The sequence below is a fragment of the Colletotrichum chrysophilum genome (assembly GCF_026319265.1).
Source record: "Colletotrichum chrysophilum strain AFK26 chromosome Unknown scaffold_31, whole genome shotgun sequence".
NCBI lineage: Eukaryota > Fungi > Ascomycota > Sordariomycetes > Glomerellales > Glomerellaceae > Colletotrichum > Colletotrichum chrysophilum.
Window position 1 is genome coordinate 233,254 of NW_026517318.1, and position 20,275 is coordinate 253,528.

The window sequence follows — 20,275 nt, forward strand, 5'->3', positions numbered from 1 at the left end:
ATCCGATCGATGTTAAAAACCTCTTGTCACTCTCGTTCTAAGTAGTCCTCGATTCCCATCCTCCAATCACTTCCCTGCAACCAAACTGAAGCGTCAACATGCCCGTCACCATTCAAATTGCCGACCATCCTGCCAGAACCTGGTCTCAGCCAAGAGCTACCACCCCTGATGATGTCCTCCGAAAGGCCTGCCCGAGAAACGGCGACGAAGCTTATGACTGGAGCCCTGAGCCTACGCCTAGAGACCCAAGAAGGCGCCTCACAAAGAGAAACGTCATCCAATCCTCTTTCTCGTCTGAGTATCTTCGCAAAACACATATCACACCATCGCAAAACGGGTTCTTGTGGGCTGTCTACCATGCCTACAGTTCCCATCACCATCTTCACATCCGACCAGAAGACATTTGGTTCGCAATCTTGACGCAATTGAGCTTTTACATCAATGCCAACTCTGAAAGTCTCAGGTCCCTCTTTGTCGAGCATGAGGAGCGCAAGAAGCTTGAAATCAGGCTCTTAACATCTAAAATGGAGTCGACTGACTTCGGTGGCCTCGCACAACGCTTCTCCGAAATGATCTCCTCAAACGTCAAGGATGAAGAGTTGCATGATTGGATCATGCCGTCGTTCACGACCACGTCTGATAACGACCGCGTGGTTGCATCAATCCTGTTCATGGGAGCCATGCAAAACTACTTCTCCTACGAGGCACAACTACGGTGCGGCCTGCCATCGGTGACCCTACAGGGAGACGTTGCAGACTATGAAGACATCTTGGCCCGCCTTCACAAGATCGAGGAATTTGAGGACGAGCCAAAGCAATTCGTGAAGTTGATGAGGCCTATCCTTGAGCACATGATAATGTCATTCGATACCCCCGACAGTCCGCAAGTCGAGGTGTTCTGGAATAAGATCGCCAAATTCCACTCCAGAGGCAGTGGCGGCGACCATGTATCTGGATGGCTTGGTGTCTTTTCCTTCTGGAGCGCATCGGGCCAGACTGTGATGGGCTCATCTGCTGACTGGCAACCTAGTATTGTTGATGGCGTTCCGCGAATGAAGGTTTTGATGAAAGAATTTGCGGCTGGGTACGCTTCAGTCCCTGTCATTATCAAAGACTCCGGAACCACACACCATTGCACCATGTCAGCAGGATCAATCGGTATCCAGGCAGCTCGTGACAGTTCCGGTGGAAACTTCGACGACGGTCTGGAAGACTACTATGGCATACGAGACGGTCGAGGTGAAAACTTTTATGGTATTTGGCTCAGAGATCTTCATGGCGGTCATGTGAGTCCCAGAACGCGTGAGGAAGGACCGAGCCAGTTCTCCGACTTGACAAAGATTCGATCCTTGACGGGATGGGTGATGTGGGAGGACATGTCCGACGGCGAGGGCGTGCCTGAGTCCGGTACAGTGGACAGGCCGGGCAGACAACGACGACGGTGACAATCGAGCTTGAACGGGTCAAACGGCTATCAATGCGATCTTGGTTCTGAGGACTAGAAAGTTTGAAATATTATCGGCGTTTATTTTTCCTATTGAACCTCAAATGCTCTATCACTGTTGACAACAAAGCGAATCAAAATTCAGGTACAACAATTCCGGTTCCTGCTTCCTCTGCAATGGCCAGTAGCGCGTTGCCAATTGCAAGGTCCGTCGTGCTAACACCAATGTTCTTGTAAACCACGAGACCTTCCTCAATCCATTTGAACAGGTCTTTGTGGTCTCCCGCTTGCCGCGAAAGTTCAACCTCGCCCACCTCCACGAGGCTGTCAGGCTGTAGCTTGCTTTGGATGACTTCTCCGGCATGATGCAGAGCACCTTCACGGTCATCTGTAAGAACTGCACCCTTCGACTCCTTGCTTCGCTGGAAACCTTCGCCAACATTGCCGGCGGCGAAACGAAGCAACTCGGGATCGAGTTCAATCATATTGGGCTGCCAGGATCCCACGGCTGAAATGAAGGGGTACCGATTCGTCTTTCGTCCCTTGGTGATGTAGTCGGCAGGGAACAGCGGGCTCGTAGTGCCAACTGTGCAGAAAATGGCGTCCACGACGGATAGATGTTCTTTGATGTTGAGTTCATAATCGGGGCTAGAGGGAGCGAGGTAGTCGATGGTTGTCGAAGACTTCCACAGCCTCTGGTTCTCGTCCTTGATTCTGCTGATCAACTGCTGTGCACGCTCCTCAGAACGGTTCACGACGACGATGGACTTGACTTCGTCGCCACGCAGAGCGAGAGCCAAGCGGAGATGCCAGAGTGCCTGTTTTCCGGCGCCGAAAACGACAATCTTGTCCGTGTATCGTCTCCAAATGTAGGGAATCAGAGCGGAAAGAGAAGTGCGGTAGCCGGTGAGTTCCTCGGCATTGATGATACCGGTCGGGTAGCCATCTTGATCACATAGAGTGACTATCCCGTGCAGCGCTCCGGCTGCTTTCGAGGATGGCGCTGGTGTAACCACGATCTTTGTACCGAAACTGTCTGAGGAAGAAAAAGGCCGGAAGAGGCACTTTTGGCCTTCAGGTCTGTTGACTACGCCAACCTGAGGTTGGTAGTCCTTTTCTGTGCCCTTGGAAACGTTGACTAAGCATTTCAGAAGAGCATCTCGGAGACGCAAGATGCCATCTTTTTGCGAGTTGATCAAGATGTCGTGAACAACGGCGTCGCTGAGAATCCTGAGGCCACCCATGATGTTGATGAAATCGTAGATGGAGAGTTGTATTCAATATTCAATCAATGTGTCTTGATGACGATTGACCCATTCGGCTTTTAAGATGTTCGCGGGGTAAGATTCCGATTTTCGCGATATGATGTAAGCAGATCTCACTATCAGCGGAAACCTTCCTTTCTCAGCCATCGACCACGAGTCAGATAGATCCTCTAGATAACGAACTGACCGTTTCCAATCATGCCGGGCCGAAGCTTTGCCCAGAGAATCCTTCGTGGAGACTTTGGAGCTTGCGAAATGCCCCGGATAGGTTCCCGGGCGAGTTGAATATCCCGCCCGGATGGGCTTCCGGTCGGATCGGTATCGAGGTTCCGGTATTTGTCGGGCCCCACCAGCCGACTCTCCTCGGCAGCATGGGTCTCCGTGTAAGTCAACTTGAAAGTCCAGCAGATGAAAAGCAATAAAGACAGTAAAGTTGCTGTTTCTTTCTCCAATCTAAAGAACACATTATTCAAAATTCAAAGTGACGACCAAACCTTTTTAATATCTTTGTTTCCAGAATGACCTTCGGACGGACGTTCAACGTGGTTGGAGCGCACTGCGGCGGCGAAGTCTGCGATGTCGTCGTCGGGGGCGTTCTCGATGCGCCTGGCAAAACAATGTTCGAGAAGATGATGCACTTCTGGAAAAAGAGAGACAACCTTCGGAACCTTCTCCTCAACGAACCCCGTGGCTCATCGTCCATGTGCACCAACCTGGTTCTTCCGCCCTGCAACCCGGAAGCTGACGCCGGCTTTATCATTATGGAACATGAAGAGTATCCGCCCATGTCCGGAGCGAACACTATCGCGACAAGCACCGTCCTCCTCGAAACGGGCATGGTGCCGATGCAAGAGCCTACTACTACTCTGAAGCTGGATACAGCCGCGGGGTTAGTTACAGTGACCGCCGAATGCGAGGCCGGAAAGGCGAAGTACGTTGAGTTCCAAAACGTCCCGGCATTTGTGTATGCTTTGGATTTGGACATTACTGTCCCTGGATTTGATAAGCCTGTCAAGGTCGACATCGCGTATGGAGGGATGTGGTATGCGCTTGTGGACGCTGCCTCAGTCGGTCTTCAGATTGCATCAGAGAATGGACGTGAGCTTGTTGAAGTGGGCGAGCGCATCAAGAAAGCTATTCAGGCACAGACAGACCCGATACACCCGGAGAATCCTGAGATTAGGGGTGTCACCGTTTTTGAGTTTACCAACCCTCTTACTAGCTCGGGAAACAATAAGGAGGCTGTCAACACGGTCGTGGTTTCGCCCGGTCGGTTGGATCGCAGCCCCTGTGGAACGGGTACGTGCGCGCGACTTGCCGTGCTACATAAACGAGGACAGCTCGCCGTGGGCGAATCGTTTGTTCATTGCAGTGTGATTGGAACCGAGTTCATTGGGACAGTTAGGAGCGAAGCTAAGGTTGGGGAGTACGATGCTATTGTGCCGGCGGTTAAGGGTAGTGCTTGGATCACGGCCTTCAAACAGGTTCTACTTCACCCAACAGACCCCTTTCCAGAGGGCTTCAGAGTTGGGGACAAGTGGCATCTTAGCTAGAAAGGAAAATTAGATATCATCCAGTAGCGACAATGGACTATTTTGTCCCCGTCAAAAAGGTTGCTCGGTTTAGATGATGAACTCTGTAATTATGTGATGTCTAATGTAGTCCTCCTTGATCTATCGCTATTACAACATTTCCAAACTCCATCTGAATAGGGTACTATCACATTCTCTCAAATCTTCATTCTGGTCTGCGTGTCCACAGGCGTCGCGCGAACCATCAACGGCTTCTTGATCCACAGCGCAAACGCCTTCTGGTTAGTCCAGTCCTTGCTTTCCTCGCAGAGCTCGAGGTCGTAAGAGAAAAGCAACGTAGCCAAAATGAGTCTCATCTCGTGCATGGCCATGTTCTGTCCCAGGCAGTCGCGCGGGCCAAAGCCGAATGGCTTGTGAGCATCCAAAACATCCCCAGCATACGCTGGGTCCGTTTTGAGCCATCTCTCAGGCGCAAAGGTTTTGGCGTTCCTAAAGTTGGCCTCGGACTGATATGTGGACCAGTGGTGAACTGAGATGCGAACTCCCTCAGGTACCCATTTGCCCATGATCTGTTGGCCGCCAGGCATGACTACTCGAGGGCTCCCGATAGGGACAGGAGGGTAGACGCGCAGAGACTCTTTCAGAACAGCGTTCAGGTATTTCAGGTCTGCAAGACGCTCGAACGTCAGGTCGTCCAGAGTGGAGAAGTTGCCGCGGATCTCTTCGAGGAGAGTCTTCATCTTATCGGGGTTGGCGAGAAGAGTGTAAACGCATCCGCTCAGTAGGGTGGCTATCAGAATCAGTCTCGAGGCCCTGAACATTCCAAAGAGGTTGAAAGCTTACCAGTAGTTTCGGATCCAGCAAGCATGAAAAGCTCCGCATTTGAGTGCATCTCCTTGATAGTGAGCTCCTTGCCCTCCTTAGCGGCCAGAACCAAGTTCCAAACATCAGGCTGGGTGGAGCCGCTCTCGAGACGCTGGTTGACGCGCTCCTCTGAGTGTCTGCAATGGGTGACTCGCTGTTCGGTGACGGACTTCGGCTCGAACTTGGTGAAGATGGCATTCAGGATCGGATAGTAGTTGATGATAGACACGATGGGCAACATCTTCAGCGACTCGAAGATTGACTTGACCCAGGGACTGAACTCGTTCTTCGCCAGCAGACCAAGGGGCTGTCCGAAGCAAAGCTCAGCCATGACGTCGAAAGTTGTAAAGTTGAGCAGCTGCATCATTTCTACCGGCTCCTTTCCGTCTTTGCCCATTTCGGAGATCTTGTACATGAAGAGGTCCACGTATTTGCGGAAGAGAGGCTCTTGCTGTCTAAGAGCACGCTCTGAGAAGGCTGGCGAGAACAGACGACGGACTCGCGCGTGGTTCTCCGTGTTAGTGGTAAGAATGCTAGGTACGCCTGAAAAATGTCAGCATTCGGGTCAAACACGCCAAACACGACCACCGCAGCTGAGGCGCGAGTGATGAACCCCTTACCGTTGACGGGCTGAACAGAGAATTCTTGAGCCTTCTCCTGCACCTTGGGTCCATGAACATCATCCCAAGCCTGAGCAGCCGTGTAGCTCAGATCAGTAGGGCCGAAACGAACGACAGGTCCATATTGCTCGTGCAAACTCTTCATCCACTCGATATCATCACCTCTAAGCGCGACAAGCCAGTACGGGATGCGAGTGATTGCACAAATCTTCGGACCCGGCACATCGGCCAGTGGGTGGAGCGTGATGGAGTAGATAGCACTACCAAGAAGGTAGACGGCCAGGAGGCCCACGCCCAAGAGAATAGTAGCCACCATCGCGGTAGAACGAAGGCGAGTCGCTTTGCGAAGGCTTCGCAAAGACGCGACTGGGAGAAGATGTGTTTAAAAGAGCAAACAGATATTCGACTGAGGGGCATCGACGAACTTCGGTGGGAAATGGACAGAAATTGATGAAATATGACCAGCATCTGACTGGCTAGTTCACAGGACCCCTGATGCATCCCGCCCCCCCACAAAGCGCCAACAGACATTCTGCAACGGGAGGATGGGGACGTGCCGTCTGGACTGATTCTGGGAGATATCAGTCGCCCTCTAGGCCGAAGACGGCAGCTTTAGACAGGGTTCTGTTCCAGGCCTCGTCAAAATTGCCATTGAACGATCCAGCAACGGACATCGAGGAAATTTGATGTCCGCGCAGCTGGGTTGCTCCGTTGTCTGTTCTCAGAGTTCTGGATTTTCCAGCCGCTCTGGAGCCCAATCCTTGTGCTGGATCTGCACTAAAAACGACCGTGCCCACGGGAGCTATGTTTATGCCAACTCAATGTCTTTATGCTGCGGGGATCACGACGACTTTAACGCAGGTTGTCACCGATGCAGTTCATCCCATTCCAGCACAACGTTTTCTGCCTTTAAACTCTGATCATATTAATTCCGAAAGCGAGCAGATTGAAGCGAAAACCGGTAGTATGGCACCATTGCCCGAGCTTCACGTCAACGTCTCAGGCGAGGGCAGTCGACTGGGATCATTTACCGACGTCGCAGTGGACAAGCCGCCAGTCGAGTCATGTTCCCTCGGCCTGCAGACAGGGATCGATGGGGAACTCGGCAACGTGGCCTATCGCACACCCAGCTTCATCTATTCTCTAGTCTTGTGCGGGATTGACTTGACAGTCCCGACTGGCCGCGGCTTGTCAACGTTACAAGCCCTGACATCGGGTAGAAACAGATTGCTCAATTTGCGGCATGTGCGTGGCTTTGCAGCGGCCGCCAGTCCCAATTGGCCGCGGACATGGCAGATCACGACAGGGAAACCGGTCCTGAACCGGTCCTGCACACGTGCAGTAATGAGTTATTAAGACAAATCCTTGATTATCGTCACAGTCCGAGCACGTCGCGGTGGCCATTCTTTACACTAGGCGAGGAGGCGCTGACTCGACGGAAAGGGGCAAATACGGGAATGGCATCTGCCATGCGGTTGAGTTCTTGGCCGAAAGCTGACAGCCGTTCCACTTCCAGGGCTGGTGTCTACCAGAAGGCGGCTACTCTAGGCTTCCACTCGTTCGGATGGAGAATCCATTCATGGCACAGAAACCGGGCATCACATTGATGTATCTAGTCATATTCCTAACATCTGCCTGTGGGGTTGGACTGGAAAAAGTCCTAGCCCCTTGGTCGAAAGAAGAAACGAGCCCACAATGAGGAGCGACACAGACGCAGGAACGTTGGTGGTTTGTTGGTGCTCCATAGACCACGCGGCAGATCGTTCCGGCTATTCATAATGCCACCAATTCCCCGATGTGGCTCATCTTGCATGTCTTCTCTCCCAACTCGCCGGAACCGAAGTCGACGCAGGAGCAGGCACTTCTCTCCATCTGCCGGTCTCGAACAGGAAACCAACAACAAGGCGCCGGTGGGATAGGAGACTGGCAGCAGCTTGGTGTTAACCGCCAAAATGGCTGCCACTATGACCGGGGAGCAAATCTCGGCTATCGCCTACCAGCTTGAGCCTTTGACCCCGAAGGGCCTGGGACCGGCCGTCGAGTTCATCGCCATCGTTTTCGGGATTGTTTGCGTGATTGTGGTCGGGCTTCGTATCTACGTCCGCGCTGGACTCTCGGGGGCGTCGACAAGACTATGGGGTGTCGAGGATTGGCTAGCAGTGATTGGGACAGTAAGTGTTTTCGACCTTGTCCTAAATCTGAAGACTTGTTGTTCTGCAATATCATTGTCTCTTGCGATCGAAAGAACTGACGGCCGATCCAATAGGTACCCTTCATACCAGCGGTCGTCTTTGCGGTGTACGCCTCACGATATGGAGTCGGTTCCCACGATGCCGACATCCCTTCCCAGCTTTACCTGATCCGTGCTTCCGAATATCAAACATATTGGGAAGTTCTCTACTTCATCTCGTCAACAATAATCAAGTGCGCCATCGGCTTTACGTGCGTGCGCTTGGATAGAAGGAAGCGAGTGACAGTCATCATGGGCATCAACATGGCGGTTATGGTGATTGTTGCGATTCTCGCTTTGGTGTTTGTTTTCGCAAACTGCACTCCACTTGCCGCAACATGGAACCCCGCGTTGTAAGTTCTTCGCCGCACTACTTCAGGTTGCGCAAACATTTGATTAATCATCTTCTATCAGGGGAACATGCCAGAAGGTTATCAGCCTGCAGACTGTCAGTTATATCGTCTCTGCCATCCAGATGATCACGGACTGGACTTGTGCAATTATCCCTTTCTTCATCGTTGCGGGACTGCAAATGTCCCAAAGGAAGAAGGTCTCCGTCTGCGCTATTCTCGGGCTCGGTCTATTTGCCAGCATTGCGACTGTCATTAGAATGCCCTACCTCAAATATTACGACACCGCCAAGTACCCAACAGAGATTGGATGTGCGTTGCTGCTCATCAACAAAACCCCATTCATAGACTGACATTAGTATAGACCATCTCGGCGTCATCAGCATCACCTCCAACCTCGAGTGCGCATTGGGAATTATTGGATGTTCTCTGCCGCCATTGCGAAAACTTTTCAAGTTTTACTATGGCTCATCCCACGATGGCAACTACAAAGTCTCAGGCGGGGTACGTTTGTTCATGCGCATAATATGCTGAAATTTGCTTTGAACCTGTGCTGATCCCATCAACAGAGTGAAAATGTTCTCGGCAGTGCAGGCCCGGCTATTAAACTCGGCTCGCTCAGTGACCACGATAGAACATACCATGCATCAGCGAGGAGAACGGGCACCAGAGACCTTGAAACGGACGACGATCGAGACGATTCGAGCCACAAGGGCATAATCCGGAAAACTGATGTCTACATTAGCACATCATCGTTTAAAGGCCGATAACAATTGCAGTTGGATTGCTACATGTTTACGACGGAATGTTAGAGGGTAAGACCCTTCTGGGCCACATGTGATCATACTGAAACGATGTAACTGTAATTGAACACAATCAATCTGACAACACCTGGAAGCTATTACGGGAGTCCCTGAGAGAATTCGCGGAGTCCACCGACATATGCCGGTTATCTGCTTTTCGATGCGATTGTTTAAGCGGTTGAAGTTCGCATAAATGGTGAGCAGCCAAAACTCAGGAGGCAATGGCTAACAATGACTTGATTTTTGTTGTTTTCCGCGTGTTTTCCATCGTTCTTCTGCCTTCCTTTTCCTGGTCGCTGCAATTACTTTGGGTCGTGCTATCACACTGACGACATAAACAGATGCGTGTTGGTTGTGGACTCTTGGATGGATCCACCCACCGATCGGTCGGCTTGGCATGTGCGCGGTGGCAAGCTGGAGGTAAACGCCGACAACAAGTTTTCTACTTGGCAAGTCTTGGACGTGGCGGATACCATTGCTTGTGTTTTTGGCGTCTTGTCGGACAAGAAGTATGAAAAGCTTCTCTAGACAACACTGCGAGGTTGTCAAGAATGATTGGTCAAGTCTTGCTTGCCATGCGGCCTGTTTACCGAGCCCCTCTATTCATCTCTGGCTGAGAAATAGGAATAGAGGGGAATTAGCCGTGCGACATTGCAATGTCGAGGACAGCCGCAAGTCTTATCTCAATGACGGCGCCGAGACCAGCCCTACTTAAATCAATACCGACAGTTCTTCTTCATCCCCACGGGGAGCTCCTCATCCTATGAACCACCCCTCTTCAACATCATAGTGCAGGATAATCATCTGTCAAAAGACTGAAGATTGGGGAAAGGACATAGCTTATCGCATCGACAAAGACAGCATCGCGTGCGACCGCGGTCTCCAGGTTTCGCGGTTTGACCACACCTCCAGACATCGGGTTCCCAGTTTGGGAAATCCGAGCAGGCATGAACCCACACCACCTCCGTGACTGTCGCCGATCGAAGATGCGGCTCACCCGCCGCATGCCCCATGGTTTCCGTCATTGTTCCCACCCCTGACCCGCAAATCGGGCAAACCCACCGACAAAGTATGATGTCAAGGTCCAGTATTGATGCGAACGCAACCGCCTTTTCGCGATTTTTTCAGCCCGCCAAGTCGAGAATGGAAGAATGAATTTTCGGTTGGCGCTCCTCTGTGGCACGACTCCATCAAACATAACGGCCGAATAACGTGAGGATGCTGACCAGAATGACCGTCCAATACTGGGGCTCTGGATCCTTCGAGGTCCCCTTTTCGCCATTGGGAAGGCCCGACTAACGCCGGCGTCATGGGACGATAGCGTCATAACTCCAATTTTCTGTCGGAGTTTATCTTTCATATCGTGGAGACCCCGAGCATTGATAAAGACGTTGGATGGCCTAAGAGATCGAAATCCGGGGCACCGTTGGTTGACATTTATCAGCTGTCACATCATTTCACACGCTAGGTCTTGTCTGTTCATGCCGTTCGTAAGACTTCGGAACGTTTGGTCCTAGACTGTCACCTTCACCTCGCATTCGACATCACACATCGGCAGCCCGGCACATTACGTCTTCCGGCCGGGACTATTTGCTATCAGATAGTCACCATGGCCTCCACACCACCATCGAAAACCCCGCCCACGTCCGGCGCGAACGCGGCCGAGGAAGCGAACCTCACCCGCAACAGCAGCGCAACACGAGTCGGCCCGAGCTTCGACGAAAAGCCGGAACGACCAAGGGAGAAGGAAGAAGCTCCGACCGGTGGCTTTTTCCAAGACGCACCAGGCCGAGACGAGGAGTCCGAGGGCACGACTACCCACGAGAACATCACCTCGAAGAGCAACCAACCGCAGTACACCCCAGATGGCAAGCGCATCATCACCGAGGATGAATGCTATCACCTGCTCGGCTACTCGTGGCCCTCGTGGAAGAAGTGGATGCTTCTCTCGTCCATCTTCGCCGTCCAGGTCTCGATGAACTTCAACACAAGCGTCTATCCGAGTGCTGTTACGCCGCTCAGTGAGCACTTTGCAGTCAGTGAGCAGGCTGTTCGTGCATCACAGTGTGCGTTTCTCGTGCTTTACGCTTTCGGCTGCGAGCTTTGGGCGCCATGGAGTGAGGAGTTTGGACGATGGAAGATCTTGCAGTAAGTTGATAGCCAACATGAAGGGTTGATGCTGAATTTGAGAGTTTTTCTAACAAATGCCCCAGGTGTTCCCTGCTCCTGGTAAACATTTGGCAAATCCTCGGTGGGCTCGCACCCAACTTTGCTTCCATCGTTGTCGCTCGAGGCCTTGTAAGTCCAATTGCCTTCTCAATCTTGATGATGAATGTTGATGAATACTTACTAACACCCAATAGGGCGGTCTGAGCTCAGCAGGAGGCAGTGTCACATTGGGAATGGTGGCAGACCTCTACCAACCCGATGACCAACAGTGGGCAGTCCTCTTTGTCGTTCTCTCCTCCGTATTCGGTACTTCTGTTGGGCCTGTTGTCGGCGGCCCCATTCAAGCCTTCCTGCCGTGGTACTGGAACTTCTGGATCCAGCTCATCTTTGGCGTCACTGTTCAGGCTGTTCACTTCTTCATGCCTGAGAGTCGCTCCACTATCCTCATGGACAGGGAAGCAAAGCGCAAGCGCGAGGCTGGCATCGACACGAACGTCTATGGCCCCAACGAGGTCAAGAAGCCCCGACTCTCCGCCCACGAGTTCGCGATCACTTGGATTCGACCTTTCGAGATGTTCCTGCGAGAGCCTATTGTTCTTTCTTGCTCTCTCCTTTCTGGTTTCTCTGACGCTCTCATCTTCACTTTCCAAGAGGGATTCAACCCAGTTTTTGAGAAGTGGGGTTTCGGCGTCCTCGAGACGGCGTGGGCTTTTATTCCGATCAACATCGGATATCTGATTGCCTACATTTCTTACGTACCCTGGATCATTAGAGACCAGAGAGTCATCAAGGCGAAGGGCTCCGACGCCTTGCCACCTGAGCGTCGATTGAGATGGCTCCTTTATCTCGCGCCTTTGGAGACAATCGGCTTGTTTGGTTTCGCATGGACGTCTATGGGACCCCCTGAGTCGCACTGGATCGCTCCAATGATTTTCTCGTGCCTGATCGCTATCGCCAACTTTGCTATTTACATGAGTACTGTGGACTACATGATTGCTGGTAAGTATCTAACCCTAAACATCACAGTATGATTGCTAACCACCATCATAGCTTACGGCCCCTACAGTGCATCAGCAACAGGAGGTAATGGCTTCGCCAGAGACTTCCTCGCCGGCATTGCGGCCATGTACTCGACACCACTCTACGAGAACATTGGCAAGACGCGTCATACGGAGTACGCGAGCACGATCCTCGCATGCCTCGCCTTTCTTGTCACAATCCCGGTGTACCTCATTTACTGGAAGGGACCCGTCATTCGAGAAAGATCCAAGTTCGCTCAGTCACTCGACGCCGACAGACGCGCCAAGGGTGGTCGTCGAGTCGTCGATGCTCCCGAGGAGCAGCTTGAGCCCAAGAACCTGTAAACAGGCATGCGGTGGACGATATGCCTGCTCAACCCGAGAGTCTAAGCATGATAGAAGAGCACAGCACAGACACCTGTGCATCCGATCTGGAGGTGGCTTCTTGAGAGCTGATTAGGACTTGGGGCCAAAGAGGGCATTGCATTCATGATGTTATTTGTAATGATACCAAAGCACGATCAATTGTAAAACGCAATGACTGATACGATACCATGGTATCCCCAGCACTTTTTTCCGGAATAGTCCCAACGCGACGCAAACCCGGTGATTGACCCCACTCGGAGGTCATGTCCGCATTGGATATTGAGTTGTTGATGAAACCACTGAAAACATGTTGAACCGAATGCTGTCCGTCTCGCCAGCCAAAACAGAGGGGGATCTCTGTTATTTCGAAGATTCATGGAAGGATCACAGAACACTAGCGCGGGGCTGAGAAGCTTACTTCTAGGCTTAGGTGCCATCCGTTGAGGCACGCGAGTTGTGCGGCACAGCGCTGCGGTCCAGCACACGCAATGCCAGCCCACCCAATTTTCCACCCTGGGGCACATTTTGACAAACACTAGCTTGATTGGTTGAAAATGTCCATTTTTGTTTCATACGAAGGATCTGGGGAAATGGGGCACATAGATTCAGCTAAGCATGCAGCCCGACCTTCCCGGCTTTACGGGCTTCGATTCACCCCCGTACCCCCGTACTGACGCTGTCTGTATCTCAGATGCAAAGAACTTGAACATGCGGCCACGAACATCGCTTTAGAATGTTTATTTCTCAGGGGGCGTGAAGAGATAACGTCCTTCTAATCCATCAAAGTCAGTCATTAGAGCAGACGTGAATGAAATCATTGATCGGTGGGCAGGTTGAACCAATTTTCAATTTTCAACTACAATTATTTTGGAGGTCATCTGCTAGATACTTTCAGGCAATTCAATCAGACGTGGTCAAATTGCTGCAAGAGTTAGCGGCTGAGTCTCAGAGAACGCGCTTCTAGTCACACAGGTCGAAAATGGGCCGATAATGCCTTGCTCTCGAATCGTGCAACATGACGTTAGAATATTGGTCTCAGTAGATCAGCCAAAACGCCAGCATCTTGGAATAACGCCCCGTCTGCCGGTCGCCTTCTGCGGCGCCCGACAGACCTCCGTCATCCGGGCGACATGCGGGCGGCCGAACCAGACACGGCTGGAGGTGGACGTCAGCATCGTATTGCGATTCAGCCACCCGTTGGGGTGTTAGCGCCTTGGCGTTGGACAGAAGGTCCTCAAAACGTTCACCTTCATCGCTCCCAAGCCTTGGAGCATCGGCTGCCGGCTTGAGGCACAAACCTGCAGCTAACGCAACAACATCCTTCGACTGCCAGGTCGGCCACGGCACAGCCCGCAGCGTGCCAGTTGCGCGGGCAATAATGGGGCATAAACAAAAATTTGCCAATCAGGATGTGCTGACGGATGCAACTAGACCCAACGTGGAGAAGGTGAGAGTGGCAGTACTGGCAGGGCGAAATATCTCTGCCTAGCAGGCGGACTAGCATCATGATCCTGCAGGGAAAGGTCGGTGACGACTGACTCTTGAATGCCGTTTGTGGCTACGAAACTGACTGTACGCCAAGCTGAGCATCACAAAATGGAGAATAGGTCGTTGAGGGAGAATTTTGTCAATTTGTTGAAATACCTCGTGCTGCCTCCAGTTTGTTGTTGATGTTAACACAAGTCCATCACGCTAATACGACAACTAAAACCCAATTTTTCTTCATTTTCCCTGTCATCAACATAGAAGAGGAATTGCAATCGATATCTAACTGATTCGTCGCGATGGTGTCTTCTCTTCTATTGGCTTGCTCTCTTGTCAGCCTCACCCAGGCAGTCTCTCTGCCTCTGTCTACGAGGGGCACAAACTCAACAAAAGCGTTCAGTTGGGTCGACACAAAACCGACCAAAGACCTGCAATACTACGACTGTGGTAGCGGCTTCCAATGCGCCCGTCTCGAAGTTCCACTCGACTGGGCAAATCCAACCAAAAACAGCACCGCTGCCATCGGTATTGTCAAGCTTCCGGCCGCAGTCCCGGATGACGACCCATCTTTCGCCGGCAGCGTCCTCATCAACCCCGGCGGACCGAGCGGTTCCGGTACCGCTTTTGCCTACTCCTGGGGTCCCGGCTTGCAGAAGGTGATTGGCGAGAACTACGAAATCATCGGCTTCGACCCACGTGGAGTTAACACGAGCACACCACACGCCGACTGCTTCAAGGGAGACCAGTTCGCCCGGAGGCTTTCTCAGGAGCGCACTTCCAATCTTCCACCCATCGATGACGCCATTGGCTATCATTGGGCGAGCGCTTCTGCTCAGAGTGCTCTCTGCGAAGAAAATGGTGCTGATAGCATCTGGGGTCACATGAACACCGCGTCCGTTGCTCGCGACATGGTGGAGATTATCGATCGCATTGACGACCTGCGTTGGAAGGAGTCAGGCAAGGCTAAGCCTAAGGATGCTGAGGCAGCTCGCCTTAACTACATTGGCATCTCGTACGGAACGTTCCTGGGCAACACATTTGCTTCCATGTTTCCTGAGCGTATTGAGAGAATGTGGATTGACGCTGTGGTTGATGCTGATGATTTCTCTGCTGGCGTAAGTCTATGCTTTCTTTAGTGCATTCATGCGATGCTAACTGTCTTCCCAGACCTTCCGCAACGACATCAACGATGCCGAGAAGATTGTTGACCAATTTTACGAGCTCTGCTTTGAATCTGGGGAAGATTGTCCTCTGATTGAATCATCTGACAAGTCCGGCGCAGACATCAAGGCTCGTGTCGCTGACGTCATTGACGACATGGATAACACGCCGGTGTCCTTTTCTTTCAACGACCGGCCGTATATGCTTACATCACCCATTATCCGCCAAGCGATCTTTTCCATGTTGTACGGTCCATTGACCTCATTCGAGACGCTTGCTCTCGGTCTCGGCGCTCTTATGAATGGCAACTACTCCATTCTCACGGCATTCCTTCCCTCGGACTCGATCAAACTCGTGTGCGACGCTTCCGATGATGATGAGCTTCCCCAGTACAACTGGGACACGGATGTCTTGGCAGGCGTTCTCTGCTCCGACATCGTTGATGAGGTGGTTGATCGCAACATTTCCTTCTATGAAGAGGTCGTAGCCTACCTGAAGAACCAATCCGAGACAACCGGCACTGGCGTGTCGGGAGCAATCCCAATCGCTTGTGCTGGCCGCAAGCTCCGCCCGTCCTACCCTTTCACCGGACCTTACACCAGCCCTGCAGCAAATGCCAACGACACTAACGCACCCGCCGCGCCGCTTTTGATCACCTCCAGCCGCTACGACCCAATTACCCCTCTCAGAAACGCCTTCCATGTGTCAGAGGGGCATCCTGGATCCGCTGTCGTTATTCAAGAGACTTCTGGACATGGAGCAACTTCCAACCCAAGCGAGTGTCTTGTAAAGATTGTTCGGGAGTACTTTTCGGAAGGCAAGCTGCCAGAGAGCGGTACCGTCTGCGAGTCCACATGCCACCCGACAATTCCTGCTGATAAGGAAAACTGCACCTCCATTCTCAACTCCAGAGACGTGGAATACATGCTTCCTGCTTTGGGAGAGTTCCATTGGTTCTAGGTGTAGAACTTTATCGCGCCCGATAATGTCCGCGGGTGTTAATGTGTCTGTTGAAAGTTTTTGCATAGTATACCTGTGCGCGCTATCTTGTTCCTGCGATTGATGTTCATTGTATATAATAGCTTAATATTACAAACATCTTCTGATACGACCTTAGTGCTTTCGCTTGGATAGAAAGCATTCATTTTGATTGTGGCCACTCGAACGAAGATTCAAGAAAAGATGGGACCTTCGAAGTTCCTTATGAAAGTCCTCTGAGCATCCGCAAGAATATCACCCAATGCTTTCTCGCTGACCATGAAAGTAGCCAGGGTCGGCACCTCTCCCGGCTGGACCGGAAAGACGGACCCATCAACGACTCGAAGCCCTTGTACCCCACGAACTCGGAACTTGGAGTCCAACACAGCCATCGGATCATCATCCGCCCCGATTGCACAGGATCCAGTAACATGATGGGAGTATGTCTGGACTCGAAGAAAAGCCTTTTGCTCCTCGTTCGTGCAGCTCGTAGCACCTTGACGACAAGGTCGGTGCTCAGTGAATGAGTTGTCTGTCAGGTTGGTAAGAACAGACCTCGCAAGGGTGATGGCCTCTACCATAGAGTCAAGGTCTGCGTCATCGCCTTGAGAGAAGAACCCAAGATGTATGTTGGGAGCCTCACGGGGATCGGTGGATCTTAGCTTGACGGTGCCGTTGATGTTTCGCGGATGGAGCTGCATGAAGCCACACTCAAATTCGTTCTCCGCCCAACCCGGCATACCGGGGAAGAAACCCATGAAGTTGAAGCTCCCGCAGTAGAAGTGTATATCCCGCGTGCGCTCGGCAACTGAGGTCCGCATGAACATATCCCAGAATCCAACCACTGGCTTTTCGAACGTGCCGTAGATGACTCCCTCGAGGTTGTCGTGCATGTTGATGCCGACACCGGGAAGGTCTTCGATGAGAGGGATGTCAAACTTTTCCAGCTCGTCCGCTGGGCCGACCCCGCTAAGTTTGAGAAGTTGCGGGGTGTTGAAGACACCGCCAGAGATGATGACCTCTTTCGACGCAAAGGCTTTGCCAGGTACACCGACCTGGGAAGGATCATGGCGAGGATCTCTTGAGTAGAGGCTTTGACCTTGAAGGTACTCTACTCCAACCGCCCGTGGCGCGGTGTTTCCATCTGCGGGCTGGTCGAATATGATCTTCGTCGCAAGGGTATTTAGCTGGAGTGTCAATGGGAACTTTCTCTCGTCACCCACGGTCGCCCGAATGTAGTTACTTGGACTGGATCGCACACCATTGCGAGAGTGGGTGTGAGGGGTAAACACCCCGAGGAGGTTATCGCGTTCCGCATCGTCCGAGTTGATGTCCCTCCCGAGTAACCCAGCAAGCTCAGTGAAGTTAATTCCTGGCGGAAACCCGAGAGCTGTAGAAGCATGTAAAGCCAATGTAGACACATCCGATTCGTTGAGAGCCCAGGAATAGTCACTCTGAGAAGTATCGATGTATCCCGTGAAACCGTGAGATGCAGTACTTCCGTTGACAAGGTAGTTGCATCGCTCTAGTCTGACAAGATACTTGCGCATGTTTGCTGGTGACCATGTCTCATCCCCAGTCAGATCGGCGATGTCCTGCCAGTCCACATCTGCAGGCAAAGAGATCGTAGCCGCGTTATGCATAGCGCAGCCGCCAAGTACACCAGCTCGTGGATAGTAGACGCCAAGTCGCGCAGAACCAGAAGGTGGATCCAACCCAACGTAAAAGTCGCCGTCGGTTGTGTTCCAAGTGGTGAAATCATAGACGCTGTCAATTTCTGGCGTATCTCGCGTTACGAAGAAGTCCCATCGCGTTAAGGGATCGTTGATGGCCGGTGTATTATTGTAGACCATGTATGAATTGATGTTGTCTGCTTGGTCATCCCCAGCTTCAACGAGTAACACTGTGTGGCCTTCTCGGGCCAGGTTGGCAGCGAGCGGACCACCACCTGGACCGGATCCCACCACAATGTACTCATATGTCTCAGGAACCTCTGAAGTTTCCGAAAGAGCTCCGTTGAAGTACAAAAGGAAGAAAATCAAGAGATAAGAAAAGTTCATTTCGGATATCGATCTGGCAAGCTCTAGGTTTAGATCTAGGTTGGATGGTTCTCGCGGTCAGCCAAATTGACAGGAAGTAAAGCGTTTCTTCTGGCTTTTAACATTTCACGAATTCTCCCTTTGTGTCCCTAATGATGCCACGAGTTTACCGAAGCTTCCGTGCCTTTGTTCGCCAAGTCATGTTTTCCCCAGACGGTAATTAAATCGGCTTCGAGGTTAGTCCAATGTACCATGCCCCACGTTATCAGCACTGCGGCATTGGCGCGATAATCTCTCAGTCGCTTTAAACAACTGCAAGTCTATACCACATCAGCAGATAGTGTTTACTACCTGCCGGCTGTTGTGAGTGTTGCATTCCGCTAACTCCGTGATTCGCTTGCTCCCGTGTGAGGGGGTCGGGATTATCTTAACTCAAAGTCTAAACCCGATCCCTGCGCGCATCACTACAGTTGCACTGACTAGGTTTGGGTTTGTTTGCCAAGAATTGACAACACTGACAGGCTGGTTGAATGGCCACAGGGTTCGTTCTTACCATGGCTTTGAGGCGGGTTCATACGCCACAACGAGGTTACACAGTCGTTCTCGCCGTTGCAAGCCGTTTATAACACTAGCCATAGTAAATGTCTTTGGGAGCTTGGGGCGTTTGCCTATCACTTTGGATCACGCCGAGAGGTTGTAAGAATAAAGGAAGTCTTGTGAGGCTATCTAGGAACCTTCCTACTGGCGGCTTTCTATCTCAAGGAACTGCTGCAATGTGTCTTTTACAGTTGCCTGCAGCGGACGGTACTCAACACCCAGAACCTCCACAATTTTGGTCCCGTCAACCTGATACAAGTTTTCCAGAGCCTTCGTTTTACCGGTTCCCGGTCTACCACCGGGAACTCGATTCTTGACCTCCGGCAAAGCTTCCCTGGCTGCATCAGCGGCAGTCTGCCAGTCAAAGTGATACCCGAGCAGGAATCTCTGGCCACCAGCCGCAGGTGTATTCACAGCCGCAACAAGCATAGCAGCCGTGTCACGCACGTCTACAACTCCGGCCCACTGTAGTTCCGGGATTTCCTTAGCGTCCATGAGTTGCCAAAGAAGCTTGGAAGTTGACGTAATTTCGTCCAAGTTGTCAATCTCCTCTAGGTGAGGACCCAGGACTAGGGCAGGGTTCAAGCAGCTGAGATCGAAATTGGTCTGGTTGTCCTTCATCCATGCCCAAACTGCCTTTTCCGAAAGCGCCTTTGATGCCAAGTAAAGAGCTGCACGATCTTTGAGAGACGCGGCCTCTGCAAATGTCGTTGGGTTCCAGTCAGACTCGTCATAGACGTATCCGATACGAGGGTCTTTGGAGTTGTCAAGCATCGCCGCCAAGGAAGAAACGTGAACCACACGCTTCAAAGCAGCACCGCCGTACAGCTTGCTGGCTTCCAAGATTCCCGTGGCACTCTTGATGGCAGGATTCAACATGTCGCGTACATTGTCTTCGACTTGGCCGTGAACAGGACTGGCGACGTGAATGACGCCTATTGTTGTTTGGTCGAAGGCGTCGTGAAAGAGCTCGGGCTTGGTGAGGTCTTCGATGGAGATGGTCATCAACCTGGAGCCATAGTCGTTTGGGAAAGTCGCGCGGACTTTGTCTGCAGCTTTCTGGGACCGAACTGTTCCTCGGACATTGTATCCCCGCTTCAAAGCCTGGTCAATGACGTGGAGCCCTAGATAGCCGTTTGCGCCGGTAATCAGGACGGTGCCCGGGTTGCCAGACATGCTAAGTATCGGGAGAAGGTAAATGGAAAAAGGCGGAGTGTTGGGAATGTGTGAAGATCTTAGATTTCAAGCATGAAATGGTAGTAATGTGGTTTTCGATACGGAACTTTGGGTCTTTGCAGAATTTATGCAGCCCAGTCACTAGATCGCTGGAAGTTCAAAGGTCACAACTATCAA

At 51.8% G+C, this 20,275-nt stretch overlaps 9 protein-coding genes across 9 annotated transcripts; 5 read left to right on the forward strand and 4 right to left on the reverse strand.

The window, feature by feature from the left end:
* Window positions 1-98: 98 nt before the first annotated feature.
* COL26b_004908 (uncharacterized protein) lies at window positions 99-1,445 on the forward strand (the record flags this gene model as incomplete). Its single annotated transcript, XM_053177769.1, has 1 exon — window positions 99-1,445. The coding sequence occupies one exon, from the start codon at window positions 99-101 to the stop codon at window positions 1,443-1,445; it is 1,347 nt and encodes a 448-aa protein (XP_053038291.1).
* Window positions 1,446-1,578: 133 nt separating this feature from the next.
* COL26b_004909 (uncharacterized protein) lies at window positions 1,579-2,688 on the reverse strand (the record flags this gene model as incomplete). Its single annotated transcript, XM_053177770.1, has 1 exon — window positions 1,579-2,688. One exon carries the CDS (start codon window positions 2,686-2,688, stop codon window positions 1,579-1,581), a length of 1,110 nt encoding a protein of 369 aa, XP_053038292.1.
* Window positions 2,689-3,227: 539 nt separating this feature from the next.
* COL26b_004910 (uncharacterized protein) lies at window positions 3,228-4,262 on the forward strand (the record flags this gene model as incomplete). Its single annotated transcript, XM_053177771.1, has 2 exons — window positions 3,228-4,008; window positions 4,111-4,262. The coding sequence occupies 2 exons, from the start codon at window positions 3,228-3,230 to the stop codon at window positions 4,260-4,262; spliced, it is 933 nt and encodes a 310-aa protein (XP_053038293.1).
* Window positions 4,263-4,438: 176 nt separating this feature from the next.
* On the reverse strand, window positions 4,439-6,041 carry COL26b_004911 (uncharacterized protein; the record flags this gene model as incomplete). The annotated part of the gene is made up of 3 exons (XM_053177772.1): window positions 4,439-5,031; window positions 5,085-5,648; window positions 5,726-6,041. The coding sequence occupies 3 exons, from the start codon at window positions 6,039-6,041 to the stop codon at window positions 4,439-4,441; spliced, it is 1,473 nt and encodes a 490-aa protein (XP_053038294.1).
* A 1,636-nt stretch (window positions 6,042-7,677) lies between these two features.
* On the forward strand, window positions 7,678-9,075 carry COL26b_004912 (uncharacterized protein; the record flags this gene model as incomplete). Its single annotated transcript, XM_053177773.1, has 5 exons — window positions 7,678-7,896; window positions 8,076-8,308; window positions 8,370-8,617; window positions 8,670-8,809; window positions 8,875-9,075. 5 exons carry the CDS (start codon window positions 7,678-7,680, stop codon window positions 9,073-9,075), a joined length of 1,041 nt encoding a protein of 346 aa, XP_053038295.1.
* A 1,642-nt stretch (window positions 9,076-10,717) lies between these two features.
* Window positions 10,718-12,641, forward strand: COL26b_004913 (uncharacterized protein; the record flags this gene model as incomplete). The annotated part of the gene is made up of 4 exons (XM_053177774.1): window positions 10,718-11,256; window positions 11,322-11,406; window positions 11,472-12,276; window positions 12,328-12,641. 4 exons carry the CDS (start codon window positions 10,718-10,720, stop codon window positions 12,639-12,641), a joined length of 1,743 nt encoding a protein of 580 aa, XP_053038296.1.
* Window positions 12,642-14,446: 1,805 nt separating this feature from the next.
* Window positions 14,447-16,268, forward strand: COL26b_004914 (uncharacterized protein; the record flags this gene model as incomplete). The annotated part of the gene is made up of 2 exons (XM_053177775.1): window positions 14,447-15,262; window positions 15,315-16,268. 2 exons carry the CDS (start codon window positions 14,447-14,449, stop codon window positions 16,266-16,268), a joined length of 1,770 nt encoding a protein of 589 aa, XP_053038297.1.
* Window positions 16,269-16,480: 212 nt separating this feature from the next.
* On the reverse strand, window positions 16,481-17,836 carry COL26b_004915 (uncharacterized protein; the record flags this gene model as incomplete). The annotated part of the gene is made up of 1 exon (XM_053177776.1): window positions 16,481-17,836. The coding sequence occupies one exon, from the start codon at window positions 17,834-17,836 to the stop codon at window positions 16,481-16,483; it is 1,356 nt and encodes a 451-aa protein (XP_053038298.1).
* A 1,227-nt stretch (window positions 17,837-19,063) lies between these two features.
* On the reverse strand, window positions 19,064-20,098 carry COL26b_004916 (uncharacterized protein; the record flags this gene model as incomplete). The annotated part of the gene is made up of 1 exon (XM_053177777.1): window positions 19,064-20,098. One exon carries the CDS (start codon window positions 20,096-20,098, stop codon window positions 19,064-19,066), a length of 1,035 nt encoding a protein of 344 aa, XP_053038299.1.
* Between the last annotated feature and the right edge of the window lie 177 nt (window positions 20,099-20,275).